This window comes from Leptodactylus fuscus, chromosome 1 (genome assembly GCF_031893055.1).
Source record: "Leptodactylus fuscus isolate aLepFus1 chromosome 1, aLepFus1.hap2, whole genome shotgun sequence".
In the NCBI taxonomy this organism is placed as follows: domain Eukaryota; kingdom Metazoa; phylum Chordata; class Amphibia; order Anura; family Leptodactylidae; genus Leptodactylus; species Leptodactylus fuscus.
In genome coordinates, this window is record NC_134265.1 from 281,075,157 (window position 1) to 281,088,249 (window position 13,093).

At 37.8% G+C, this 13,093-nt stretch overlaps 1 protein-coding gene across 1 annotated transcript in view; it reads right to left on the reverse strand.

The window, feature by feature from the left end:
* The window catches only part of TTC29 (tetratricopeptide repeat domain 29), a 196,036-nt gene that overhangs the window by 164,626 nt on the left and 18,317 nt on the right, over positions 1 to 13,093 (reverse strand). Inside the window, exon 4 of the mRNA XM_075257582.1 lies at positions 7,699 to 7,922. Within this exon, the coding sequence (XP_075113683.1) occupies positions 7,699 to 7,922 (224 nt within the window). The remainder of the gene's footprint in view (positions 1 to 7,698; positions 7,923 to 13,093) is intronic.

A 13,093-nucleotide genomic window follows, 5' to 3' on the forward strand; every position in this document is an offset into this window, starting at 1 on the left:
AAAATGCTAAAAAGCAATGCCAGAATTGATGTTTCCTTTTACATCCCACCCAGAAAGAGTTAATAAAATGTAGTCAATAAGTTACAGGCCCCAAAATGGTGGCATTGAAAAGTACATCTAATACCGCAAACACCAAGCCCTCATATGTCCACATTGCCAGAAAATAAAAATAAAAATCTAGCTTGTACAATGTGAAGACAAAAACCCCAAAAGTCGCCAAATCATTAGGACATAAGTGGCTGCGACTAGAAGGAAATGTATAATCTGTGCAAGTGTTTTCAGGGGACACCCCATATTTAGAGCTTATGAGAGATAATACACCAGCGCTGACCCCCCAGAATGCCCCTCTCCCCCGTCCGTGTCATAGGAGCTAGTGGGAAAATAGAATGGGATTTGGTGTACCCAATTTACTCTGCACAGCTTACATATTCACTTCAGGGTTACTAATGCTCACTACATCACTTGATAAATTCTTTGAGGGGTGCGGTTTTCAAAATGGGGTCACTTTCTAGAGGTTTCCACTGTTTTGACACCTCAAGGGCTTTGTAAATGCGACACGGTGCCTGAAACTGATCACAGCCAGATCTGCCCTCTAAAATCTCCTTGGCGCTCCTTCCCTTCTGCGTCTCGCTGTGCGTCCATATATTAGTTTACACCCACAAGTGGGGTACTATGGTAGTCGGGAGAACTTTCATAACAAATTGTGGGATGCATTGTCTCCTTTAACCCCTTGTGAATGTGCAAATTCTAGGGCTAAACTAAAATATTAGTCAAATAAATTCAAATTTGAAAATTTCACCTCCATTTTGTCTTAATTCCTATTAAGCACTTATAGGACTGAAATACTTGGTATATGTTGTTTTGGCTTATTTAAGGGGTGCAGTTTTGAAAATGAGGTGATTTATGGGGGGTTTTAATACAAGGGTCTTTCAAAACTCCTTCATAACTGGATTAGTCCCTTAAAAAATGGGTTTTAGAAATTTCTTGAAACTTTTGAACATTGTTGCTTCACTTGTAAATCTTATAATGTCCGTAAAAAATAAAAGGGTGACTAAAGTTTGATGCCGACATAAAGCAGAGATCTGGAACATTAGATTTAGGATATAATTTTGGCGGTCTGACTATCTGTATGCAATGCACATCATTTCAAACTTTATAAAATGCATATTTTTCAAAATTTCCACCAAATTTCCTATTTTTCATAATTAAACACAAAACATATCAACCAAAATTTACCACTAACATGAAGTACAATGTGTTACAAAAAACAATCTCAAAATCACTTTGGTAAGTTAAAGCGTTCCAAATTTATTGCCACATAAAGTGACACGTCAGTTTTGAAAAATCGAGCTTGGTCAGGAAGTCAAAAAGTGCCATCGGCGGGAAGGGGTTAATACCACTTACTTGTTCAACCTTTTGTTAACCCTATCCCAATCCTGTCTTTTCCAAATTTGTTGCTGTCATCAATTTCTATTTTTTTCTTTTCTAAAATGGAAGAATGTCTAAATTTCAACTTCTGATGTGTTCTATATTCTATTGTACATAAAATATGCTTATATTAAATTTCCAAAATCTTGTATTCTTGTTTTCTTTGCATCCCAACTTTTTTTTGGAATTGGGCTTTGCACATTTGACTGCAGAGATGACATATTTTCTGTTCCTTTTTGCTATCTGTAATAAAGTGAATAACAGTTTTCCTGAAAATACATCCTGATATGAATGTCCACATATATCATTTTATACATTACTGCTCTTGTCCAGAAATGTTTCCATCATACCTTTATACAGTCTTGACCTCACAATCTGTTTCTCATCAATCACAATATACCTAATCTCCTTTTTTTGTAATACTAGCAATGAACAGGGTTACGGGTGAAGTGTGAGAAAAATCTAAATTCATTAAAAGGATTACATTTTAGTAAATTAATGTAATTTCTATTGGTCCACCCTAAATGCGATAGAGAAGAAGTCTGCAACCAAATATAAAGTAAGTTAATGATTTTATCCTCTTAATATAAGCGCTATAAATGAAAGTGTGTGATGACATGACAAGCACCAAAGGTTAATTATTTAACCTAATTTCGGGGCCATTTCTACCAACAAAATAGAATAATCCCCATTAAGAAACAAACAGATGTTTCTGCTTGTCACAGTTCTTGAGCATGAACCCAATATCACATTTCTCAACTATTGGTACGTAAAATACATAACAATGACGTGTTTTTTTAGGTAAGAAATAACTTGCTCACATGAAAAATAATGTCATTGTAACATACTATAGGATATATGATATGATAAATCCATTTGTACACTAGTAATGTGACCAGACAGTTAGTCTGGTGTGCAGCTGTGACAAGCAAGATAAATCAATAAGATGACCAACTGCTTCTCAATCTATTCATTTTACATAACCCATTTAGTGCCACAAAGCATGTCCTCCAGCACTGAATATGGGTAATGAAATTACCCCGCCCGACCCCCCCATATACAACGCCAACATCTAGCACATGCTAGCAGTCATTTCTAAGACATGTGCTTGTGACCCAATGTGGCACCAGACTCCTTTCCACCCACACTGCTATTTCACCAATTGATTTACACAACAACTCACAAGATGTAAAGTCAGTCTAGTACACAATAATTAATGGATAAGAAGGGAGTAGATGATATTTAGTGTGCAATAGCTATTCTTTATCTTGAAAACACTGCTTTGCTGTTGTTTCAACATCTGTGATGGTAGCTAGATATATAATATCATGTCCAAAATACCTCCCAAACCTATAACTGTGACATGTAAAGGGGCATTAAAAGGAGCAGAAACATGCCTTTGTGGCTACAAAGTGTTGGAGCAATGTAGAGATAATGATCTTCTTATAGATGCAAGTGCATCAGAGGTGGAGCCTGATTTGCGAAAATCTTATGAATCTCTTCTGGAATTTGTGTCTAATGTCTTCCTCTTAGCAGTGACAAAGATTTTCAGAGTCATTTGCATATCCTGTATTGGTTTGTGGCCACAAAGATGTTTCTACTACTTTTAAGGGCCTCAAGTGATGGCAGTATTTTGCTCTGGGACACATCTAGTTCTTTCAGCTACATACACATTATCATCTGAGGTACCTTCAGGTCTGATACCATGATATAGCCAACATTACAGTCAATAAGGTCTGCTGGGCACTGACTAACAGCATAGATGTCAGCATAGCCTAAGATCGCCGACAATTCTGATCTTAATAGATTTACAAAAATGGTTGCAAATCGATGTAAAAGTTGCACCATTGCTTAGGTCCTTCTATCCAGTCTTGTACTATGATTTTGAGGCACAATGACACTTGGTGACATTTGTTGTAATAATGAGGCAGATATTGGCAGGGTGGCACCGTGGCTGTGATGGCGCACAATTGGCGATTGTGCTATTGTAAAGTGTTGTCCCTACAGAAGGCAAATCATTATGGGATAAATGTAGAGAAAAGGGTGTAATAGGGTTGGTCAGGACAGGAGCAGGGAGACTATCAATTAAAGTATATGGAGATGTTATATTATCTTATATTAGATGTTGCGCAGTGTAAAAAAGTTCCCCCGACCCCTCCAACATCACAGAATGAGTGTCACACACAGAATGACAGACTACATCAGAATCCCCTTCCTTAATACTCCTTATTCTTTGTGTCTTTAGTTACTGTGTCATTGGCGTAATCGTTTTTTGTGACTTTTTGCTTGAAACAGTTTTACTAGTTTACTACTATCTTACTTTTAGACTGGCGTAGTGAATGTAAGCCTGCAGACAGAGAAAGGGAAATACAGGCTGCTGGAAGTGGAAGAAAATAGCATTTTTTCCTAGGAATTATGCCCTAACAGTCATTATGACAACCACGTGGTGCTTTCTGCCTGTGTAAGTAGGGACTTCCAAAACATCACATTAACAGAATTCTCAAATTGGATTTATAGGGAAAGCTTTCTAGAATAAATAGGAAGCTTTTGCTACTTTAATGTTCTATTTACACCGAGCTGGTAGCCAGACAAATGTTTAATATAACCGTGGTTGATCCATTTTTTCCACTAACTCATTCATCTCAATGGGTGAATCAAAAATGGAGCTGATAGTCTGATCCATGTAAAATAGAGAACGCTCTTTTTTTTTTTTTTTTTTTACAGATCATGAAGAGCAAACAGCTGAGGAACTTTGTCATCTGAATAGACTCTAACTCATAATCACTTCTTCACAGTCACATCTACCTGCAGGAAAAGAAATGCTGTCACCCAGACAAGAAGCAAGGAAACCCGATTGTAAGACAAACCTAGGCAATTGTCATGTATTCTCAAGCACACTTACAAAATGTGAGGTTGGGATATTATACAAATAAACATGGATGAGAATACAAGACATTGGACTTAAGCAGGTTTACAAAACTTTTATTGTTAGACCACAGCAAGTTTGTCATTCTGGAGTACAGTGTATCCAACCTGAAATATGCAGCCTGCTCATTGCTGCCAATGGACTACATTATCATTTACATAAATGGCAGGAATATGTCATTGCCAGACTACACAGGTAGTGCATGAGAGCTAAGCTGTTTCTGTAACTATAGAGCTATGGGAGTATTGTGTCTTGGCTACACTGCTTTTATAGTTCCCAAATACCTCTATAGGAATAAGAGCAGCACTACCTGGTGGTCGGGCTTTGTAGCCAGTTATTCCTGCCCCAATCATGATTTTCTGAGATGGGAATAAACCTTTAAAGGGGGTATGCCAATATAAATACTTATCCTTCTCCATAGGACATAGAACACGTTTCTGTTCAGTGGGGGTCTGATCCACTAATCATGTGAATGGGTGAGTTTACCCCTGATGTAAATGTAGCTGTGGTGAAACCCAGATTCAAACCCAGGACTGCAAGGAAACCAGCGAGCCATCAGCTGTCCTTCAAAAGTATGAAATAGCGTGAATTTAAAAAAATGAAAAAAAAAGTTAGCTGATCTTTTACAGGTCTACTGGTACCACCAGCGGTAGCAATTCCTTACTATTGCCATTCCATTTGAGGTCAGGGGGCTGCTGTAAAAGCCAATATATGTACTATAGACTTTAAAGTAACATCTGGCTGTAGAAGTTTTGAACAACGAAAACTGTGCAAAAAAACGCCAGTAAAACCCTGTATTAAAACACTAGAAATGCTTTAAAATGCTGAGCTAAAATCTCTATAAGGCTTAGGCCCCACATTATGGAAACACAGTGGTTTTTGTAGCAAATTTTGTTCAGGTTTTATTTAGCTAAATTCATGAGTGGAATTAACAGAAGAGACATGTCTATGTATTTCCTATGTATTTCCCATTCCTTTTCAATCCACTCCTGACTTTGGCTCAAAAAACATCAGCAAAATTTGAAACAAAAAACACTATGCTTCTGCGACGTGGGGCCTTAACCTACGCATAGAACCAATTTCATTGTTAGGGACCACATTAACTTTTTTTTAGGTATCTATTAGGAGTACATATAAGTAATATCATTTTTTAGTTCTATTATGAGATATAACTCTACTTAACAATACATTAAATGTAATCTACTACTTCTCCCAAACATATTCAACTGCTACTACCACATATAGAGCACAATACAGTATTCTACATTATACCTATTAAATATGTAAATATTTAAATTTGGAGAAAAACAACTTGAAGTCTTATGCAAATAAGACAGTTGGTGCACATGGGGTGGGACTTCCACCCTTGGAGCACTCTTCTTACTGATCAAGTAGAATGGGTGATGGGAAAGATTAAAGGGATCCTATCATTCACACACTATTTTCTCTAGGTACCACGTCGGAATAGCCTTAAGAAAGGCTATTTGTCTCCTACTTTTCGTTGTCTTCTCTGCGCCGCCATTCGACTACAATCCCGATTCTTGTTGGTATACAAATTAGCTATCTCGTTTACAATAATTAGCTCTCTAGCTTACAATACTGTGCAAGCGGCCATTTTCTTGTGGCCTGTGGGCATGCGCAGTTACAAGCCACCGCCGGAAGAAGAGGCTGAAGAGGACGCTCCTGACGAAGATGGAGGCGGCGCTGGAGAGAGTTCTCTCGCAGCATTGGGGCCGCCCCCTGTGCTGTTTGAGTGCTGGGGCCCAACCCCAGTGCTGCAAGAGAGCTAATTTGTATACGAACAAGAACCGGGATTGTAGGTGAATGGCGGCGCGGAGAAGACAATGAAAGGTAGGAGACGAATAGCCTTTCTTATGGCTATTCCGATGTGGTACCTAGAAAAAATAATGTGTTAATGATAGGATCCCTTTAACTCACTCTTCCCAGAGTGGTGCAGGCGGGGATCTGAGTGACAAGAGCTTAGCTCCAGGGAGCTAAAGGCCCGCCCCCAGTGCATCAAAGTTCTTTTTTCCCAAATCTACAAAAGTGACATACACAATAAAGGTATGTTGTGTATCACAGTAATGTGCTCTGCAACATGGTGGTGATAGTTGATCATCTTTGGGGGAAGTGATAGACTCTCATTAGGCTTGTGTATGGCATGTGAAATATTTTGGTATGGTATAGCTAAAGTAAACCTTAATGGACAGTGTTACAGGAAAGCACTAGAGTCTGTTTTTAGGCCCTGGACTGTAATTAGGTAAAGTTGATCCCATAGTTTATAAGGCAAGAAATTAACGGAGTCAGCCCCCTTCTTTGCTTGTCAACGACATCAACATTGAAGATGGTAAATGCCAGGGACCAGAGGTTTCTCCGATAGTGGCTGTTACTACAAGAGTGTGATCCCAACCACAGCAAATTTTCCAATGGTAACTACTGTATGTGTGCATAGATGCTCCACTGACATGATCATCAGAATCTACATGTATATCTGGGTGTTATAAATATCTCCTACTGAAATCTGTCTAAATGTGGGAAAGGGTTGATTAATGTTGCTTAGAAAATAAAAAGATTAATAATACAAAAAGATACAAATACAAAAAGAGTGTAGTGATGTAGGTTCACACACACACACACACACACACACACACAGTGCGGCATAAAGTGAGCCTAACTAATTTATGCAATTTAATTTACAGATTGCAATTATCCACCTTGACTAGAAGAATGTTCAAATTACACTAAATACCTAGAAAATGATGGGCATAAGTAAAGCCAGTGTGCATAATACATTCATGTCACACACAATAAATACATATTTTAATATTTAATCTCAAGGAACAGTAAGTCAGAATATTAGGTAAGAATAGCATTTCATTTGGCAGCGCTGCTTATTGCTTCACCTGGATTTTATTTCATTACCCTTGCACGGTATATATTGGAAGTACATGATGGCACTGCAATATTGCTTAACGCTGCAGCGTTGCGAGAACAAAAAAAATGACACTGCCTGAATGCTATGCATACATAAGCTTCCCAGCAGACCTCTCGTGCATATAAAACAACAATATTCCCTTAAGAGATGTTAAAATCCATGCACCCCTTTCTCTGCCTGATTCTCTTTTTAAAGGATTAGAAAGGCACAGTTTGATGCCAGGCTTTCCTTTTTAACTATACTTTATGATCTGGTACTTATCTTGCTATACGGCTGATAAGAGTAAAGCTGATATGTGCTAAATTGTAGTAATGTCTCAAACTCAAAGATGAAACAATTTAGAATCCTCGCCTCAGGCTCTCGATGCTTCAGCTCCTGCTGCTCTGTTACCCAGAATTCCCCCTCTTACCTGATCGTTGGGCTGCCTCAGCCCTGGTCAGGAAATGTTGAAGTTGATCCAGTTTCTCGTGCTGCTCCTCCAAGGGTTTTTGCTGCCATATGGCTGACCCAGGCCCTCCAGCGTCCCTTAAGGCATTCCACTTGTGAATCAGAGTAAAGAGTTCTGAGAAAGACTTGTGATAGCCTTGGCGCAGCATTTCTATGCAGATGCTGTGCTTGAATGAATTCTGATATCTGCACAAAGAAGAAAACAAATAATTAAATAGCCTCATAATTGCATCTCGCTTTGTTACTAGCGCTTGCATTACATTGCACCTTATTGTTCATTTCACTTAAGCTGTGTCCCAAATGTTTTGCACTGAGCTGTGCAGTATGCATGTGGTGTAATTGAGCGTCGTGTTGCACATTTATCATCAGGCAGCTATGAACACACTTGGCGAGAAGTCCAGACGCAACTTCTTCTACACAACATAAGCGGAGAACCCACATACTGGCTCCTTCTCAAATGCTCCAGGACATGTTTGTCTGAGGCTGTGGTGACTCCACCTGGCCACCGCAGGATAAGAAGAAATTTCTCCTTCACTGGATTATGGCAAATATTACTTTCAAGATGATTTCATTTCAGAAAAAGGAATGTAACCACAGTGTATAAAGTATCATTAATCTTCATATAAAATACCATTCTAACATTAATAATTTACTGGGAAAAGCTCATAAAGGTTATCACTTAGTAAAGAAGTAAATAAAGGAGGTCGGAGTTTCTGAATCTTATTTGATCGAGAATTAGATTAATGGACTCGGTGACTATTTAATTTTACAACCACTTTATATTCACATTATCCTGTGCACTTACTAAACAACCTGAAAAATATATCTATTAAATCAAGATTGTATTATAGAAGGAAAATGCCCTTTGTATCCTTACTGTATGATCTTAACAAATCATTGCTGCAAACATATTGGTCATTGAATAGAATGTAGAAATGATTGTGTTACATTATACTGAGTGTATTATATAAAATATTATTAATGTATTTATGTCTATCAATATATCTTATTTTAACTTTAAGGCCGGTGGTTAATATATATATAAACTCATAGAAACACACACACCAAATGCACTGTATACTAAAGGATCTTTTATATATATATATGTGTATATATATATATATATATATATATATATATATATATATATTATTTTATTGAGTTGGTTTTATCTAACAAATCAATTTGTTCTGTTAAGTTATTTTATGAATTCAAACTCTTGTAATAAATTGAGAATATTTAACTTATAGAAGCAGAATCTCTGGACCCTAATATAAGATCTGTAGCAGGCCCTTCACCAACAATGTGCCTTCTTATGTGACAGATGAGTCCTGGGGTACAGAGGTGTAACTGCTACCTCAGCACCCCCTATAGCTACAGCCTTGGTAAAATCACAGGCAAAATATAGTAGGGAGTAATGTATGAAGATTGGTGTTTCCTATGCCAGTCTTGATACCATGTGTGCTGAGGTGGATATATGTTTATCTTAATAAATTAGATGGATCTTCTTCCTTGTGTGTTGCAGAAACTCAAATATATGCCAGCTATAATGTACAGTATGTCGGAGTCTGGTATAAAAAATAATAATTTGTAGGAAGCCACACAATAGGTTGCAGAAGACCACATCGCACCAAACCTCAACCCCAACATGCCTACTTTTTGGGAAAGTACAGTATCTCTATCTATCTATCTATCTATCTATCTATCTATCTATCTATCTATCAAAAAAAACATATATAACCGCACCAGTCTAGGCATAGGGTGCTCACTAATGAGAAAAGGATTTGTCCCGTTCAATATAACTCCAAAAAAGCAGGCGGCACACCAAAATTGTGAAAAAAGTGAAGGAGGCTCGAAACAGGCTCTTGGAGGCAATAAACCTCCTTCACTTTTTTCACAATTTTGGTGTGCAGCCTGCTTTTTTGGAGTTCTATCTATCTATCTATCTATCTATCTATCTATCTATCTATCTCATACCTTTCTCACATCTATGTTGAATAAAATTAAGAACAGATATATAAGAAACACAGACATACTTGCAAATAATCTAGAATTTTATATGAATTATCCAAACCTGAAAATAAAAGTTTAATAATCTCCTCAATATATAAAACAACAGATGACCGCATCAGAACAAAATGTCAAAGATAAGTGCAACCTTGACCATACCTGTGTTGCTTGGGGCATCTATTAATCAGGTTATATAGTTACCGTATTTTTCAGACTATAAGACACACTTTTTTTCCACCAAATATGGGAGGAAAATGGGGGTGAGTCTTATAGTCCGAATGCAGCAGGTAAATCACTGTGTGCTGCTCTGCTGTGAGGACGACGAGGCAGGTACACGAGTAGATAGATACTACTGTACATTGACTTGTCTATGTACAGTAATATCTATCTACTCGTCAATGCCGCTCAACTTACCTGCTGCCGCTGCCCTCTGCTGGTCCGGTCCTCTGTCCTTCATGTGGCTTCAGAACACCCTGTGCCCCGCCTCCGCAGACTAGTATTATAGAGAAGGCGGGGCTTAGGAGAGTGTGGGTGGGTACTGGGAGGGGAGAAGTGAGTGATGCACTCACGTCTCCCCACCCACACTCTCCAGCCGCACCAAGCCCCGCCTAAATCTGATCTTGGAATTCTGGTGGCCCTGGTGATTTGGTTATCAATTTTGGTTTTAAGAGGGAATTTTAAATCAAAGAAAGAGCGACGGATTTATGAGTATAAACTTATGACCCTACTTCAAACACTGGAGAAGGGGTTAAATCTGTCACATGGGTTTATGGCATCTTACAGAAATCACTGACCTGAGACCCTGAGAACTGATAAGAACCTGGAATTGTTTACATTGTTTCTACCAATTACTAACAACCCTCTACCCCACCCCCCTTCCTCCTGGAATTCTATCCCTATGTGTCCTTTTGTACATAAATATGCATCCTTCAGAAATGGTTTTTAAATTTACTTGAGAAAGGAGCCTAGAGTTCTGAAACATTGTAATCTCATCATTATTAGTTAGCTATTAAAAAGGTATCAACTACTGAAGACTATCAAGTTTTGTTGTTTTTTATTTTATATTTCCTACCCACTGGCTAACACAGTACGAGACATGACAGTGACATTGTTAAGTTGTAAGTTCAATATTATTAGCATTGTCTTTTTCCTTGGTGGACCTCCCAATGTAATGATAGTTCATGAAAAAGACATCAATCTATTCAGCATGAACTAATGTACAAGCAAAGTTATTATTATTATTGTATTATTATTAGAGATGAGCGAGTACTGTTCGGATCAGCCGATCCAAACAGCACGCTCGCATAGAAATGAATGGACGTAGCCGGCACGCGGGGGGTTAAGCGGCCGGCTGCCGTCAAAGCGGAAGTACCAAGTGCATCCATTCATTTCTAAGGAGAATGCTGTTCGGATCGGCTGATCTGAACAGTACTCGCTCATCTCTAATTATTATGTTTGAAGTGACTGATAACCCTGATCTAATATGTTAAGTACAGTTTACAATATGGAAGTAATGATCACAAACAAGTCCCAGTTTAAGTTGGGCCTAATATTTCAAGCTTGTAATTCCCTAAAGGAAAGGGGAACCATTGCTGACATTTTTATGAAAGTAAAAAGTTATACTCATTCTTCAGTAATGCCTCGTTTTAATCCACAATTGTGAATCCACAATTTCAGATCAAAGCACAGACACATACATTTCTATGAGCCCAAAAACACTACTGCATTTTTTGCAACCGTGTGTCCATGTCGTATCCAAGGACAGCAAATTATGAAACATCCTATTTTTCTCTGTATTTGTCATACAGACAAGTATAAGGGACCATACAAGTCTTTTTGGAGATCTATGTTTGTGGATGACATACTGACATGTTTTTTGTGGATCAGTATTTATGGACAGTAAACATCATGATGGTCCTGTGCCGGAGGTCTAAAGGTCTAAGTCTACTATAGTTCCCAACTAAATACACTTTCCTATGCCATATGTCAAATCGCTGAGGTCTCAGTGCCATTTCCCTTAGAGTACATTAGAGAGATCTTTTCCGAAAACCTGCACAATCCAATTGCAGTGACATTAATGATCTCGTCCTGAACCCCCCCCCCCAAAAAAAAAAATAAAAAAAAAAAATTGATTTTAGAATACTCAACAAGTACCAAATGGATCCTGTCTACTGTATCCAAATCATATGTTACCGTCTATTGCTTCTTTAATTGTCATTGAAATGCTAAAATTGCATACTCAGTCCACGAACACTGAATATACTAAAGTACTTCTCTACCTTGGACAATCCATACTTGATGGGTCCCTTCCCAATATACTTAAGATAAACTGTCCTCTTTCTTCTACACGGTATTCTGTCAAGAAACCTGGCAGCAAAATATATGTTTAAAATTATACACATATAAAAGTCACCAAAAATTCTATAAAAACTTTTAGTTTTTTTTAACAAGCATTCAAAAATGCTGAAATGTTGTTTGTGTGAAGGAAGCCCAAAAAAGAAAAAAAAAAAAAAAAGGCAAATAATTGTGAGAAATCAATGACCTCTCTCTGGCACCTTCTACTGAAAGCTGAACGCCACTGCCAGATTTACAAAGCAGGCTGGAGAACTGATGTGTCATACACTAGCAGATGTTAACCTGCCAAGCAATGACCCGCACACACTTGTTCTGCTGCTACAGTGTGCACATAGCAGGGGTATTTACAGCGGTGCGGCCTCTAACCTTTCCCTTCTGAAAAGTAAAGAGTTAAAACATCATAGTAATGTAATGAGCAGCTTCACCTATCTGCAGTGTATAGTCACACATTCAGGACATCTATAGAAGACACAGATACCGTCTTCTCTTTATTTGCATTTCCTAAGTAACACAATGCTATATGTTACTTCTTATAGTCTTTTTCCAGCAGTTTGCTACACCCTTGTATATAGAATCATAACTTTAATATTTCATACTGTACTACATTTACTTCTGAAAAGTAGCTGAAACTTTTCCATGTATATTTCATAATGCTCTGAAAATAGTTAATTTCTACTTAAATGTGAACTTTCGTGGTCATTGAAGATGTGGAGTTTGGTGGATTGCACAGATAATTCTCACATTGAGATCATTATATCCAATAAGGCCTTAAGCAAAGAGATCTCTTCATTTACACCACATTATTGCAAATGGTGACAGAAAAACAGCAAAGGAAAAAAATATTTTTCATAAAAAAACAAATGTAATGAACTCCTGACTTACAGTTAGAAAACTCTACAAGTACTTGTGGCTAGCTGATCTATCCATTTCGTACTACAGCATACGCATGTCTATGGGAAAACCATGTGTAGTCACAGCGAATGTATCCACAG